Source organism: Corylus avellana, chromosome 9 (genome assembly GCF_965113065.1).
Source record: "Corylus avellana chromosome 9, dhCorAvel1.hap1.2, whole genome shotgun sequence".
NCBI lineage: Eukaryota > Viridiplantae > Streptophyta > Magnoliopsida > Fagales > Betulaceae > Corylus > Corylus avellana.
In genome coordinates, this window is record NC_142498.1 from 5,138,106 (window position 1) to 5,153,642 (window position 15,537).

Below are 15,537 nucleotides of genomic sequence, written 5' to 3' on the forward strand. Positions count from 1 at the left end.
ATTTATTTATTGAATGGACCAGATCATTTGAAAAAAGAATTTTAAAAAAAGTATTGGGATGTTTAGTATTATCCTTATAAACTTTATTTCATTAAATTGATGTGGTAGTGTTTATCGACCTTAAAATTGACCCTTTTATTAACAAAAAAAAAAAAAAAAAAAAAATCGTACTTATCCAATGAGATTGAAATGAAATAAGGGTCTTACTTTGGAGAGGGGATTAATATTAATAGAAAAAAAAGAAATGGTTGAATTAAGAGAAATATAGAAATTAATGTGCATAAATAATTGAGCAAAACAAATTTATTTAAAGTCTTTCCTTTTCATACCATTCATCCACTCATCATTTTAAATGCTAGCGTGATGTCTGACCAAATTGCACGACCAATTGACGTTTCTTTTCTTTTCTTTTCGTAGCGCTGTGGTGTGAGTTGTGCTCTCCTGTGTTTGGCAATAACATTCTTTCTTTTTTTCTTTTTCTCTCTTTTTTTTAATTACCAAACAATTTTTCTTTTTACTTTTTTTCGTCACAAAAAAAATTTTGATATCTTGTTTTATTTATACCACATCAATTATTTTTTATTATTATTCCAAAAAAAAAAAAAAAAAAACTCATTACCAAATGAGCTCACTACTCTCCACTATTTTTACATTTATTTTAGGTGTTTTAAATAATTTTTTATGTTGGGTGCTTAAAATATATGTCATGTCAGTCGAGACAAAATGGAGTAATATTACCCATATGGATTTGATTAACTTAATCCATAAAACTCTGTAGCCTAATGTTGTTCTTAACGGAAAATGATCATCTCCATTTATAATCTTTTCAATTTTTTTTTATTTAGTGCATTTTAAAGGGTAGTGTTATCCAAAAATTTTAATGATAGTAGTGCACTAAATACACTATCCTTCAAATGCGGATTCGAATCCCCTCGAATTCCTAAGGAAATTTTAGTTTCTAAAATTTTAGATCTAAGTCATTCATTTTCATCAAAAAGCCATTATCATGTCACGTATTCCACTACTAATAAAATAATAATGATTATTAATATCATTAATATCATTAAAAATTTATTATTATTTTATTAGTAGTGGGACACGTGGCAGGATAATAACTCTTAGATGAAAATGGATGGCCTAGATCTGAAATTTCAAAAACTAGAATTTCCTTAAGAATTTCAAGGGATCTGAATCCTCAAAATGCATTAAATAAAAGAAATTGAAGGGATTTGAAATGAAAATGATCATTTTCCGTTCTTAACACCAATCTATCATTCATTTAACATTAAGTTGCATATTTTAAAGGGAAATCATATATAAAATCCTTAGGTCAACGCGTTTTTATTAAAAACTCATAGGGTATTTTTTTTTTGAAAATTTAGTCTCTGGATAACTCGAAACTACTAGAAACTCCCTACTGTCAATTTTTGTTAACTACCGTTAGTCCACTCAAAACTCTCCGTTTTATCTAATTAAAATATTCATTTTTTATTAATTTAATTTAAAAAATTAAATCTTAAAAAAATAAATAAATTTAAGCGCCACCCCCCCAACCCCTATGGGGTGGCTTCGGCCACCCCAGGGGTGATTTGCCCACCCCATGGGTGGCTGCTTGCAGCCACCCATGGGGTAGCTCGAGCCACCCCTTGGGTGGCTTGGGGTGGCTCGCTGCCAACCCTTTCCACCCATGGGGTGGCCGCGAGCCACCCCAAACTCCCAATGGGGTGGCCGCGGGCCACCCCAAACCACCTGGGGGTGGCCACAAGTCACCCTTGGGGTGGCTCGTGGCCACCCCATTGGGGGTTGGGGGTGGCCTCAAACCCATGGGTGGAGGGGTGGCCCGCCACCCAAGGGGTGACTCGAGCCACCCCATGGACTGTTTGGGGTGGCCCGCAGGTCACCCCAAACCACTTGGGGGTGGCCGCAAGCCACCCCAAGGGTGGGCAAACCACCTCTGTGGTGGCTTATGGCCACCCCATAGGGGTTGGGGGGACCGCCACCCCTGGCCACCCTTCAATTTTTTTTTTAAATATAATTTTTTAAATTAAATTAATAAAAAATGAATATTTTAATCAGATAAAATGGGGAGTTTTGAGTGGACTAATGGTAGTTAACAAAAATTGACGGTAGAGAGTTTTTTAGTAGTTTCGAGTTATCCAGAGACTAAATTTCCAAAAAAAAATACCCAGAGAATTTTTAATAAAAGCGCGTTGACCTAAGGATTTTATATATGATTTTCCTATTTTAAATAATTTTTTTATATCAACTACTTTAAAATTCAAAACAAAGCATCTCATACAACGTCAATTAAGTGTAAAGAAAGCCCCCCCTTTGTTTTATGTTTCTTTCTTTTTCCCACTCCTCTTGGTTTGGCTAAAACAAAAGGGAAGAATCATGGGGATATTGTAGAACATATCACCTTTAGAACACCCTTAATACGTATTCGAACATATGGGGTTCACGAAGAGACAGACAACAATGATTATTAAAAAGAATGTTGAATTGCAAGGTTGTCTTCCTCCATTGTTGAAATCCAAGCACAATAGTTTCCTTTATAAAAACAAACAGAATCTAATCCAATGGTTCCAATCTCACTAATTCAGCAACCCACACAAACTTAAACTTTGGATTTCCTTTCTATGCTGAGAAACTTTCTCAACACTTTTTTTCAAAAAATTTGATTTCAAATTGACGTTTCACGTTCGAATTATAATCCCCTACAATTTAAAAGAAATTATAAATTCTTAAATTACAGAAATTAGGTTGTATTTGAAAAATGCCACGTGTTCAAACAGTTTGCCCGCCATTGGCTCAAAAAACCCAAAAAATGGTGGGAATGTGTTGTTTTGGTTAGTTTAAAGGAAATTCAATTCAATTCAATTCAAGGAGAAGGAGAGCCAAAGAAGTCTTTCATTATTCCTCTCTTTTGTTTACCGATCCCAAATATCTTTTTCTTTTTTTTTTTACAATGCGTTCAAGGGAATTTCAAATATATATATATATATATATATATATAGAGAGAGAGAGAGAGAGAGAGAGAGAGAGAAAGAAAGTCCCTTGCCTCTCTCTCATCTTTTTCCTTATATCTCCTTCCTTCCACCAACCCTCGAGATTTGGGTCCCTCTTTCTTAGGAGATTGGCTGGAGATTGGGAAATGGATGGTCTTGAGTGATCCCATCTGTCCTCTGTACCATGACTTCCATGCCGATAATAAATTACGGGGTGAAAATTTGACAGAATCCTACTGTGAGGAGACAGCTCCTTTTTTCTTGATCAGACATTTACTTTCACTTATACCGAGGATTTGCAGATCTGAAGGCAATGATGAATTGTCGTTGAGGAACTCATGGTGCACGAACTAAGGGGAAATGAACAGATTGTACTTGATGATTTAACTGTAGCGGACGGACCTTGATCTCAAAGGTTTGTTTTGGGAGAAGATGCACACCAGGAACGTAGCTTGTCTAGGGGATCTGACACATGGAGGTTCAAAGTTTTGGGGCTGATATTTACGGGCCACTAAACTACTTTGTCTGTTCCAACACGAGCCTTGGTCATGGGCCCTTGGGCCTTTGGGAGCATTTGACACTCGTACTCGAGACCTATGTTCACTTGGAGGTGGCTAGGTTCGGCGGTTACTAGGCGAGAGCCGAGCTTTGACCCAACACCGCGTAATAAAAATGTGATATATTACCGTTGATAATTGAATATATTCTTGTTTATTATGTTATAAAAAAATTTTGAACCAAAACTATCGTCTAGTTTTAAGAAGAATATACGTTTTTGCAAAACTGAAGAAAAAATCTTTTGGAAAGGAAATTATTTATGACTGTCTCGATATAAATTTCATAATTTGAGAATCTATAATTTCGTTAAAATTGTAAAGGATTTTAATCCGTCACGTTCCGTGTAATATATTCTTTTAGCAAATAAAGACATAAGGAAATAAGAATGTGACACATCAATTTAAAACCATATTTTTGAAAAGAAGTCTTAAAAAAACTTAAAATATTTAGATGAGTTTTCTTCCATATCAAAGGTTGTTGACATATGTAAGGTACTTCCACGTGTCAGTACATTCAACGGTCCCACCAAAGGTAACAAATGGATCGCCTATTAAATTGTTGGGCCCCTCATGGGCCTTTGTTACTTGTTTAAGATTGTGATGGACCCAGATTTGTTTGGGACAAAGTTTCTCTTAAAAAAACATTTTAATTCAATTTACTAATTTGATATTATTTTTAAACTAAAAATAATTGTAATAAATATATGTTCTAACAAGATATGTTAGTTTAGTAGACTAAATTATAAGAATTTCTTCAATCTAGCTAGTTTGACGAAAAACTAATTAGAGAGTGTTTTTTTTTTTTTTTTTTTGTTTAAAAAAAAGGTCGAATTCAATTGTTTGTTAATTTTTTAAGGAAAAAATATAAAAAAAACTCCACAAACTAATATCCGTTTGCGATAGAGCCACACGATGTTCAAAAGGTATAAAATAGCCCATCAAACTATCAAAATGTATCAAAAATGCCACTTATTTTTTATATTCCTATAATACCCCTATTCTTTTAACAAATAAAATAATAAAATAATTGTAAAAAAAAAAAACCAAACAATTTCTTTTTAAAAAAAAAAAAAAAAAAACCAATGGGTCAATAAATACAAAAAAAAAAAAAAAAAAAAAAAGGTTTTGGGGAATAAATAAATAATTAGTCACTGTAATTGGCCTAAATTACAAATTGATTGATGTCATATGAAAGTAAAATAAAATGTTCTTGAGATATTCTTTAAACAAAAAAAAAAAAAATCAATTTAGTCCCTGAAGTTAAATTCTGTTAAAAAATTATTTTTATTTGCCCATTGGAATTTTTTTTTTTTTTTTTGTATTTTTTTAAAATTGCTTGTTTTTTTACAATTATTTTATTTGTTCAAAGAATAGGGGTATTATAGGAATCTAAAAAAATAAGTGGCCTTTTTGATACATTTTGGTAGTTTGATGAACTACTTTAGTACATTTTGAACATTGTGGGGTTCTAATGCTCTATTGCAAACGGCTGTTAGATTGCAGGGCTTTTTTTTTTTTTTTTAATATATATTTTTTCCTATTTTTATTGTTTTGTTTTAAAAAAAAAAAAAAATTGATTTGTGTAGGAGTTAGGGACCGCGAGAAGGAGTCCTTAATTAGTTTAGTTTTCTGTTTGTGTATAGTTGCTTGTATTTTTTGAGGCGTAATTGTTTAGTTTTTCGTTTAGGTGTTTTGGAGATTTGTTTGATTCTTAGCTTTATCAAATAAAACTTTCCAAACCAAAAAAAAAAAAAAAAAAAAAAACCTTTAAACAGAATTTTGTTAAAAATATAAATTAAATGGTAAAATTTATCATTTTTATCAACTTAAAGTTTTTTTTTATCAAAGCATTGATGTTACGATCCTAAAAGTTATGCATGGTTTAAGTACAATATTAATAGTGCATATATAAGCTTTTGGACACTTGTCTTATTGCAAGTCGATTTTCAAGCGCAAATTCTAGCTAAAGTTTGTATCAATTGATTTGATTTTGAATCTAACTCCGTAATAAGAGCATCTTCAACAAAAGTAGACAAAATATCTACTGAAAAAGCAACAACACCACCACTGGTGTCGCCACCATTGTTGGAAGCTAAGCCACATAATGGTTAACCAATTTTGAGAAGAGTCCTTTTGTTAAATAGCATTATTCCTTTGACATGACCACCTCATCATATCGGAACATCTCATCATTGGTTTTAGACATCTTTTAGCTGGTTACGGCCAGTTTGAAATTGCGTTAAAGAATTTAAAAATTATTTTTAATATATAAAATTACTTTTGATTCATGTACTATCATTTCATATTCATTAACCTCTTATTATGATTCCATGTCTATAAAATGAAGTATTGAGTAGTATGTAAAGTACACAATAATAAAGAAAAATCATACATAATTTCTAAAGAACTAGTTTCACATATTGCAACCTCTTTATTTTGTCTTGTTATTTTCTTTTATTTTACAACAGTGCCAAACAAAAGTTAGCATGTTTGGTAAAAAAAAATTTAAAAGAACTTTTAAACTATTTTTACTCTAAAAATAGTCAAACGCATTTTTGGCAAAAGTTTAAAAATAAAACATTTTCCAAAAAATGCTTTTTGACTTAAAAAAACTATATTTCTCAAATACAATTTCAAAAATGCTCTTACTCTTCTTCCAACACTAGTACGCTTATTTTGACTCTAATAATTTAATTAAATGGGCCGCAAATCAGTTTAGTAAAGCTTCCTTCTTCTTTTTTTTTTAGTCGGATCTTCCTCTTGATAGAAGGAAAGATTCCCTCTTGTAACCCTTTTTTGTTTTGTTTTTTTTTTTTTTTTCTCATTTCTGAAGAAAAAAAAAAAAAACCATTATTTCCAAGCCAATTCATGGTCATAGGTGCAAAAAAAAAAAAAAAAAAAAAGATATTCATAAGAGTCATCTATAGCAGGGGCGGCACTACCCAAGGGGTTATTTGTCTCCCCAAAATTTGTAAAAACTCCAAATTTTTTTAAAAAATTATCTTAAATTTTATAATTTTTTATGAGTTCGACCCGAAAATTAATTTTTTTATCCTTAAAAGTTTTTATTTTTTAAATTCTGTCCCCCTTATCTCAAATCCTAGTTTCGCCTATGATCTATAAACAATGTGAATAGCTTTTGCCACGGGTGGATGATTTAGGATATTCACCTCCAAAGGAGTTTGTACATAGATTTTATATGAAAATTTCTAACTATTTATAATTATTATCTAAATTGCTAACCATTTAAATAATAAATTATTTGAGATCTCAGCGACTTGGGATCCAACACGACATTACGTCCCAAATAAGAAAAGAATATATGACGAATATGCACATCTGTAGGCCTAAATTGAGTTGAGCCTCTATGATGTGACAAGGCCAAAGGTCACTCACTTGGGTGCTCGCCAACAATTACATTTAAAATTTATTAAAATCTGATATTTGGGATTCTCTATAGATATTGTTTAATTGGTTTTTTATTTTTTTTATCTGTCATTCTCAAAGTTTTGTTTTGTTTGTTTTTTTTTTTTAGCACCGAAAGTTATGCTTTTGATTTCTTATACATATTTATTTATTTATTTTATAAGTACATCAAAGAGAAAATTACATAAGGAATCCGTTCAACCGTCATGGAAAAGATAACAGAAAAGAATACTTTTCAGAGAATTTGGATACAGCGGCCCATTGGGCTAAGTAGAATATTTGCTTATGTTGAGAGCGAAATGTTTTGAAGCAAAAAGAGTAATGCTAAATAGTAATATCAATTCTTACAATTTATTATTATTATTATTATTATTATTATTATTATTTAACGATGGCTTATTTGTAATACTATATCAACAAAATTAAATAAAAATGTGGTGTATATTATTTCTCTTTATAGGGCGCGGATACTTTATTGTCGAAAAACCCAAGCAAGGCCCATTTGTGGGCTTACAAACACAAATCTAGAAAATTCATATGGATGAATTTACTAATCATCTAAGAGAGTTCATGTATGACTTAGAAATTACCTAGGGCCTAAGCCACTAGGCGAACCAAATACTTGACAACCCGAAGACCACCAACCTGCTAACATCCACACACCCACCTAGATTGAGCACAACTCCTTTAGGCATCGATGAGCGGACCGACAATTTCTCCCATAACAGCTCGCGTAACAAGATTCTCTCACACCCCACTGACCTCCCTAACGGCCAAAAAGAAGAGACACATAAGAGCACTCCTTGCAGGCTTGCAGCCTCACTAAAACTATTTTTTAGTTATTTTTGTGAGGCAATTTAATTAAAGTGGCTTAAATTTCCAATTTTCAGACTCACTACTTTAACAAAAAATAATAATAATAATAATAATAATAATAATAATAATAATAATGAAGTAAACAATACTCACTAAATATAAAAGTACTGTTCACTCACCTATTGATTAAACAACTCATTTCCTTCTCTTCATTTTTGCTTTTCATTTAATAGTTAAAAAAATATAAACAAATCTTTGAAAAAGGAATATTTAAATGAAATAGTAAAAGTGGATTGTTAAAATAATGAGGCTGTTGGGGTGCTCTAAAAAAGTAAATTATTAAAATAGGAAAAAAAAAAAAAGAAGAAAGAAAGTATTTTTGATTATTTTGGTGAATAAAATTTGGTGAGGCTACTAAAAATACTCTAAGAGAAAGGCACCAACCAATGACCCCTTTTAGAAAACCCTATAAGACACTAAAAGGTTATAAAATGTATGCGTATAAGGCCAAAGATAAGACTTGAGGTACAGACTCTACACAATCTATCACTGAGCAAAACGTGATTCACCTTCCCTCATAAAGCCCATTACTAACTTGGACGATGAAATTCCTCTGGTCCTTCGGGACCGGCGAATTTCTAATGACTTCTTCCCTATTTTGCAGATGGAGCTCTTTCCTAGAAAACATCCTGAAAGTCATTGTTGGTTCTGTACACCAACACTATTTAAGCAATGCCATACCAATAAGAGTAAGAGTAATCTTATATATCATACTGCTATCACACACTACATTACTGTGATTATAGTTGGCAATTTTTTGCATAACTCGCAAATTTAACATGAATTCAATATGAAATTAGCGAGCTTAGAGATGAGGGGTTTGGCCCAATACGCAAACACAAATTGCAACACCTAAACGTGACACTGTTAATTCATCCTTTGATCGGTCATTATTAAAAAAAAAAAACTAATGATTTGTTGTGACCACCACATTAGCATCGTAAGATAATTATAAGATAAAAATGTAATTTTAAGCATTGATTAATACTATAAATATGACTTTTATTCTTTAAAAAAGTAATATATCTTTTAAAATTATTATTAAATTAAAGATTAAATTTTAATCTAATGATAATTTTAAAAGATACGTATAATTTTAGAAGACGCGTATATCTGTCGGGATAAAAGTTCGGAATAGGATCCTCTCCAGTCCATTATGGACTGGAGAATATCCAGTTTATGGCTAGGATTTCATCTCAAAAATTCTATGGCCACAAATAGGACACACATCCCATCAATAAAAATAATAATAAATTAAAAAAAAATTTAATAAAAAAATTAAGAAAAAAAAAAAGAGAAAAAAGATAAAGAAAAGAAGGGGGTTGCTAGCCACCATAGGGGGTGGCCGGCCACCCCCATTTTGGGTAGGGGGTGGCTCAATGGCCGGCCGGTCTGGGGTGGCTTCACCATAGGGGGTGGCCGAGCCACCCCCAAGGCTCTTGGGGGTGGTTCGGCCACCCCTTTTTTGCAAAAAGGGGGTGGTTCGGCCACCCCTTTTTTGCAAAAAGGGGGTGGCCGAACCACCCCCATAGGCCATGGGGGTGGTTCGGCCACCCCCTGGCCGGCCATTGGGGGTGGTTTGAGCCACCCCCTACCCAAAATGGCCACCCCCTTCTTTTCTTTTTATTTTTCTTTTTTCTTTCTTAATTTTTTTATTAAATTTTTTTAATTTAAAATAATATTTTATTATTATTTTTATTGATGGGATGTGTGTCCTATTTGTGGCCATAAGATTTCTGAGATGAAATCTTAGCCATGAATTAAATATTTTCCAATGGACTGGAGAGAGGATCCTATTCCTAAAAGTTCAATGTATAGAAGTACAAACACTCTTGAGCATTAATTAGTCTGTCAATAAGTGCTCGGAAAAAAGATAAGAAAATAAATTATGAAATAAATATCTAATAATAGCGAAAGGTGAAGACTTTGATCGCACACAAATAGCAAAGCCAGAAAAGAAACAGCTGGCAGCTAACCACTGAAGTTGACTGATTCTAAACCGAACATTTAGGTTGGGGTGATGATAAGTTGATAATCCTTCATAGGAAAGTAAATAAAAATCCGGAAAGGTATTGAGAAAACAAATAAAGAGACATATGGGGCAACGATTTCTTTTAAACGAATTTTTTTTTTTTAAACGGAAATTTTTATTTAAAAAAATTATAAAATAAAAAAATTCTCAATCGAAATTTTTTAATTTTTTTTCTTATAAAAAGGGATTTTTTTTTTAAAAAAAAAAAATTTGGCCAATCCTTGGATTTTTTTTTTTTAGTATTTTTTTTTTGTTTTTATTTTACTAAGGGTAGTTTTGTTATTAGGGAACATTAACAAGGTTTTAGTAATTTGTAGGACAATATCAATTAAGTAGTAATTTGATGAGAGTATGTGGACTTTCCAACTAAAAAAAAAAAAAAAAACCTCGTAAGTCTTAAGACTTCACGTGGGTAAAAATTAAAAAAATACAAAATTACTGTGGGAGAAATTAGAATACTCATAAACTATAATAACTCTTAACAATACAGGTAAAATACAGTTGGTAGAAAATGGTGGATTGACAGCCCGTGGCATCCCATTTAAGGTAAATTCCAACAAGATTCTGAATCTACGAAGGTAAATAATTCCTGAATGTACGCCGTAAAAGTGTCCAAATACTTCACGTATTTCATTAATCTCTTATATATAATCAACAAATTAACCTCGTTCGCAGTCTGCAGAGTCCCAACCTTGAAAGAGACACGCCAAGGTAAAGCTTATGGTTTTTTTTTTTTTTTCTTTTTTCTTTTTTTTCTTTCTCTATTTTCATTAATCTCTTGAATACTATTACATTTTGTGTTAATTTTTTGGACCTAGATTGATTCCAATTTTTTTTTTTTTTTTTTAAATAATTAATATGATATGGAGTTCCTGTTACAATCTGAATTTTCTTTTTAAGCAGATCTTATAATTTTATTTGTTTTGAATTCAGCTCCATGAAGAAAGAAAAACCCTAAGGGGTTACCTTTCTTTGTTTATCAAAATTGTTCCCAAATTCTCTCTCTTTTTTTCTCAGTTCATTTCTTGTTTCTTTCACAAATTTGATTTTTAATTAACATGATCATCTCATGCCTAAACCCATGGTGGATATTGCAAAGAATCGTTGCCTGAATTGTATGTGAGAATTAGGGTTTTTCTTCCAAGGCTAAAGCATGAACAAGAGATCAAACCTAATTTTAATAGGGTTAAAGCCTAATTTTCATGAGGCATATATATGTATATTAACAAAAAAATTTCAAAATCGGAGGCTCGCGCCCCTCGTATTCGGATCCGGATCCAACAATTTACTGATTGAATTACTAGATCGCTCCCTAGTTCTGTCCAATGGTAGATAAGGAATCCAGATTGTTAGCAATTCAATCTCTATGAAATCTATCTGTCTCGATTAGTGGATGGACGGTCTAAAATCTGCGAATTAGACAACCGATCCTAAATATGTATGCCATATTGCTATGATCATAATCTTATAATCGGTCTCATCTCCATAATAATTTTCACGTTGAATCTTGCATGGATTTAGCATCCCATAATTTGTCGTCTCTGGGAGCATGGCGGTCACTGCAACAAATATGGCTATTGTCGTGGGTGCACTCGGGGTTGTCTCTTTCATATTGGGCATTGTAGCCGAAACTAAGAAGGTATTTATCTCTTCTCTTCGTTGTCTCTTTCAAAATATGCAAATTTCTATAACACAATTAAATATTTGACAAAATTATAATTCGATTTACCTTTTTTTGTAATTTTGGTTTTAAATATGTGTTTGGCTTGCAAAATTGCCAAGTTGTATGGGCTCTTAGAGTGCATTTGTCATTGCTATTTCATAAACAACAAATACGATTTTAATCCAAATCACAAAAACATAGATTATTTGGAATTGCGATTTAAAAACGTAGATTTCTTTACATTTTCAAATCGCAAGCCTTAAACCATCTCATGTAAGGGAAGCCAAAGCTTTTATGACATTTGAAATCTTACTCCGTGATACATGTTCCAAGTGCCATTCACATGAGCGGAGTGATATTGTTGTATCTTAATAAAACACACAAATTTAAAAGCTTAAACACTTAGGGTCTGTTTGGGATTGAGTTTGAGAAATTGAGCTTTTAAGTAAAAAAAATGTTTTTGGGCAAAAGCTTCATTTTTAAGCTTTTGTCAAAAGTGCGTTTTAACCATTTTTAAGCTTTTTGACATTCAAAAGCGCTTTGAATTTTTTTTAAAAAGCGGGTTTTTTTTTTTGTTCAAACGTGCTTTTAAGGTGTTAAACGCACTTTTGAGGTCCAAAAAAACAATCTCAAACAAGCCCTTAACTGCGTATTTAAAAAAAATCACGTTTTCAAATTACAGTTTAAAATCACTATTTTGAAATCACGATTTTTTGAAATCGTAAACCTAAATGAACCATTTGACTATGTGGATCGTCTTTTTTGTTTTCAAATACGTATATATATAAATCCCCTAATAAATTTGATTTTGTGTTGATGAAATTGGGTTTGATAGCCTGCAGCCGGAACCCCAATACCCGGTAAAGGTGTGGTGATTTGCCAGTACCCAGCGAGCCCGACAATTGCTTTGGGATATCTCTCATTTGCGTTTCTTGTAGCTTCTACCGTCGTTGGCTACTTGTCACTCTTTTACCCTTACAAAGGCAAATCCGTTCCAAATTCCTCGCTCTTCAAAAGCTCTACCTTTACCGTCTTCTTTAACATTTCTTTGTAAGTAACATTTCTCTTCTCAACTTTCATATATACCCTCTTATTTTATTTACTTTATAATGTATTTTTATTGGGTTAGCTAGCCAAAGCCGGGGCGGAACTAAAATTTTAAGTTTAAGAGGGCAAAACTATATAAAAAAAACTTTTTGAGAGTAAAAAATTAATGTTGAAGGGTCTACCTTATTTGGAGCACCAATTGTGCATGTAATTTTGCCCCTGAGCCAAGATAATCGTGTAGTAAAAAGGGTCAGATGTGAATAGGGCTTTGTTGCTATTTATTAAGAGAAGTGCTAGAGAGTCAAACAAATAAACACCGAAAAATTTTCAAACTAACGTGGCAAGGGTTTTTAAATTAAAAAAAAAAAAAAAAAAAATGCAATTCTGTCTCTTTTGTTTGCCACATCAGTTTAAAAAAATTTCTGAGTTCATTTGTTTAGCTCCCTAGCACTTCTCATTTATCAATGTAGCTCTTTGTTTTATTTATAGATAAAATTTTCTTCAGATTTGATTGGAAGAAATTATTTTAAATCAATCTATTAAATTGATATTTGTCTTTAAAGGAGGACAATAAAAGTCAATACTTGCTGGGTCGGATGTGAATAGGGCTCTTTTGCTATTTATCTATATATATGGCTCTTTGTTTTACAGATAAATTTTTCTCCAAACTTGATTGGAAGAAATTCTTTTATCTCAATTTAATTATTAAATTCATATCTGTCTTTGAAGCACGTGATTCTTGCTTAGATTTTTACGTGCGAGGATAATGATGGTGGTGAAATTGTGAAACCCAGGTTTACAACTGGTTTAGGGGCAACATTTCTGTTATGGCCTACCATTGAAGAACAACTTCACCATTCACGATTTGTGCATCACAATCTGGAAACAGATTGCCCCACTGCTAAAACAGGCCTCCTGGGTGGTGGGGCTTTTGCGTCCCTTGACGCAGCTCTCTTCTGGTTGGTTACCCTTATGCTTGCTATCAATGCACGAGATGACTTCTTTGATGACATCGATGAGGACTCCGTCAACGCAGATCATTCCAACGTTATCTCAAGGTATATATGATGGTGATGATGATGATGATGTGATGTGGGTGTCATTGATGCTTGAAAACCAAGTAATTGTGTCATTGATGCTTGTACAGCAGGCTGGGGGATGGGTTAGTTGTCATAAGGAAGCTAGTGGATCTGTGACTACGTTCATTGTTAATATCATTAATAATTGTGAACAATATTGTGCTTTACAGCTTTCCTTAATTTGATGTTGTTTTTAGTGTCTTCATTGCTTTCTATATTGACTTTCACAGTCTACTACTTGTGAGCAAAACACACACACACACACACACACACATATATATATATATATATATATATATGGGAAACATTTTTCTTTTTTATTTGGTTGTTCTAAAAAAAAAAGGGTAACTTGGTGAGAGGGTTAGCCCAATTACCTCATTTTGTTCTAATTTAAATACATTAGATTCGCTTGAGGGGCGGGGCTGGAGTTCATGGCGGAGCAAGAAGAACGACATGCGATAGTCAGAGTCCCTTTCAACCTGCCTTGCCAGTTGGGTAATCTTATTAATAATTCAGTGAATGTAAGATAGCGATTGGCCTATCGACTATTGGGGGTCATTTTGTGCACAATTATGTGTCATAATCTATAATTCGGTTTGAGAATAATGTTAAAAATTATATTATATTTTATTTTGTTGATATGGTTCTTAGATTTTTTATCTTTTTTTAGTAAGAGTTGATTGACATTGACACATAATATGATGAGATAATAATAAGATAAAAGTGTAATTTTTAAAATTGATCTTCGTTTTGAAGGCATTGATTCATAAGTTCTTATAATAATGCTAAAAATCACATTTTTATCCCACAACTATCACATAATGTTAAAGTGGCAGTCCTGTATAACCTTTAGATTTATTTAAAAACAAATTGAAGTGTTAGTTGATTGACATTGATGCATCGGCATTAAGTAATACTTGAGATAAAATGTTGTATTACTAAAAAAAAGAAAAAAAAAAGGTAATGCCAAAAATCATACTACTACACTCATCCTATTAGACTGATATGATAGGTCCATATCAATTGGATCAATCATTATTATGAAAAAAATAAAATAAAATAAAAGCTTATGAACATTATCACACCAGTCTAATAAAATTGGGGTGAGTAACATTAGTCTTCAAACTCTTAATCAAGAGAATAAACCAAAACAAACACTTTTTAGTTTTACAAATAACATAACACGAAGGGGTTAGAGCATTCCCAGCAGCTTCCTCGTCATTTTTCCTATATTTAAGGATCCAAACTACTTTTTGCTTCCTTATGTCAAAATGCACCTCAATAGCTTCCCTTAATCATTCCCTATATCATTAAAATATTTGTTTTTTTAATTATATTATATATATAAGAGGAGAGAGGAGAGAGAATTGTAAGAGGAGAGAGGAGAGAGAAGAGTGTAAAGAAGAGAGAGAAATGTTTTTTTTTGAATTTAATAATCATAAGGATCACAATAGTGGAACCCTATACTTTGGGTTCTACTGTAGCGATCCTCATGGTTGAGGCTCATTTAGGGAATCTGCTGTGGGACATTTTTTGTGATTTTTTTGCCATATTTCCTACACATAGGGAACAGACTCCCATAAGGGAGTCTGTTGGGAATGCTCTTAGCTCAAGTGATGATAGCTTTGATCTTGGTGGCAATTTTATAAAGTTTAAGGTTCGAATCTCTTTGGATGTAAACAATTATTTGAGGCTAGCTCACTAACAAATTCAGGAGTATTACCCAATCCATATGGAGAAAGTGTTTTGCACATGTTTGAAGTTTACCCGATAAGACTGAGTACACAAAGTGACTCCTCAGATGGGTTCCTCGTTTTTAAAAACAAACGTTTAAAATATATTCTATCAT

The 15,537-nt window shown here is 32.3% G+C and overlaps 1 protein-coding gene across 2 annotated transcripts; it reads left to right on the forward strand.

Moving 5' to 3' along the window:
- The first annotated feature begins 10,552 nt into the window (after nucleotides 1-10,552).
- On the forward strand, nucleotides 10,553-14,236 carry LOC132190230 (uncharacterized). Of its 2 annotated transcripts, XM_059605151.2 has the most exons (5): nucleotides 10,553-10,610; nucleotides 11,421-11,538; nucleotides 12,398-12,612; nucleotides 13,404-13,667; nucleotides 14,092-14,236. In XM_059605151.2, the coding sequence occupies exons 2-5, from the start codon at nucleotides 11,449-11,451 to the stop codon at nucleotides 14,099-14,101; spliced, it is 579 nt and encodes a 192-aa protein (XP_059461134.1). In that variant the 5' UTR covers nucleotides 10,553-10,610; nucleotides 11,421-11,448; the 3' UTR covers nucleotides 14,102-14,236. The 2 variants fall into 2 exon arrangements, with proteins under 2 accessions (XP_059461134.1, XP_088375534.1); XM_088519408.1 differs by lacking the exon at nucleotides 14,092-14,236 and having other exon boundaries at nucleotides 13,404-13,893.
- Nucleotides 14,237-15,537: the final 1,301 nt, after the last annotated feature.

Bases quoted from the DNA above. Each gene is read 5' to 3' on its own strand.
- LOC132190230 (XM_059605151.2), top strand. From the start codon at position 11,449: ATGGCGGTCACTGCAACAAATATGGCTATTGTCGTGGGTGCACTCGGG. The intron at 11,539-12,397 runs GTATTTATCTCT...TGGGTTTGATAG, and splicing joins TTGTAGCCGAAACTAAGAAG to CCTGCAGCCGGAACCCCAAT. The intron at 12,613-13,403 runs GTAAGTAACATT...TGTGAAACCCAG, and splicing joins GTCTTCTTTAACATTTCTTT to GTTTACAACTGGTTTAGGGG.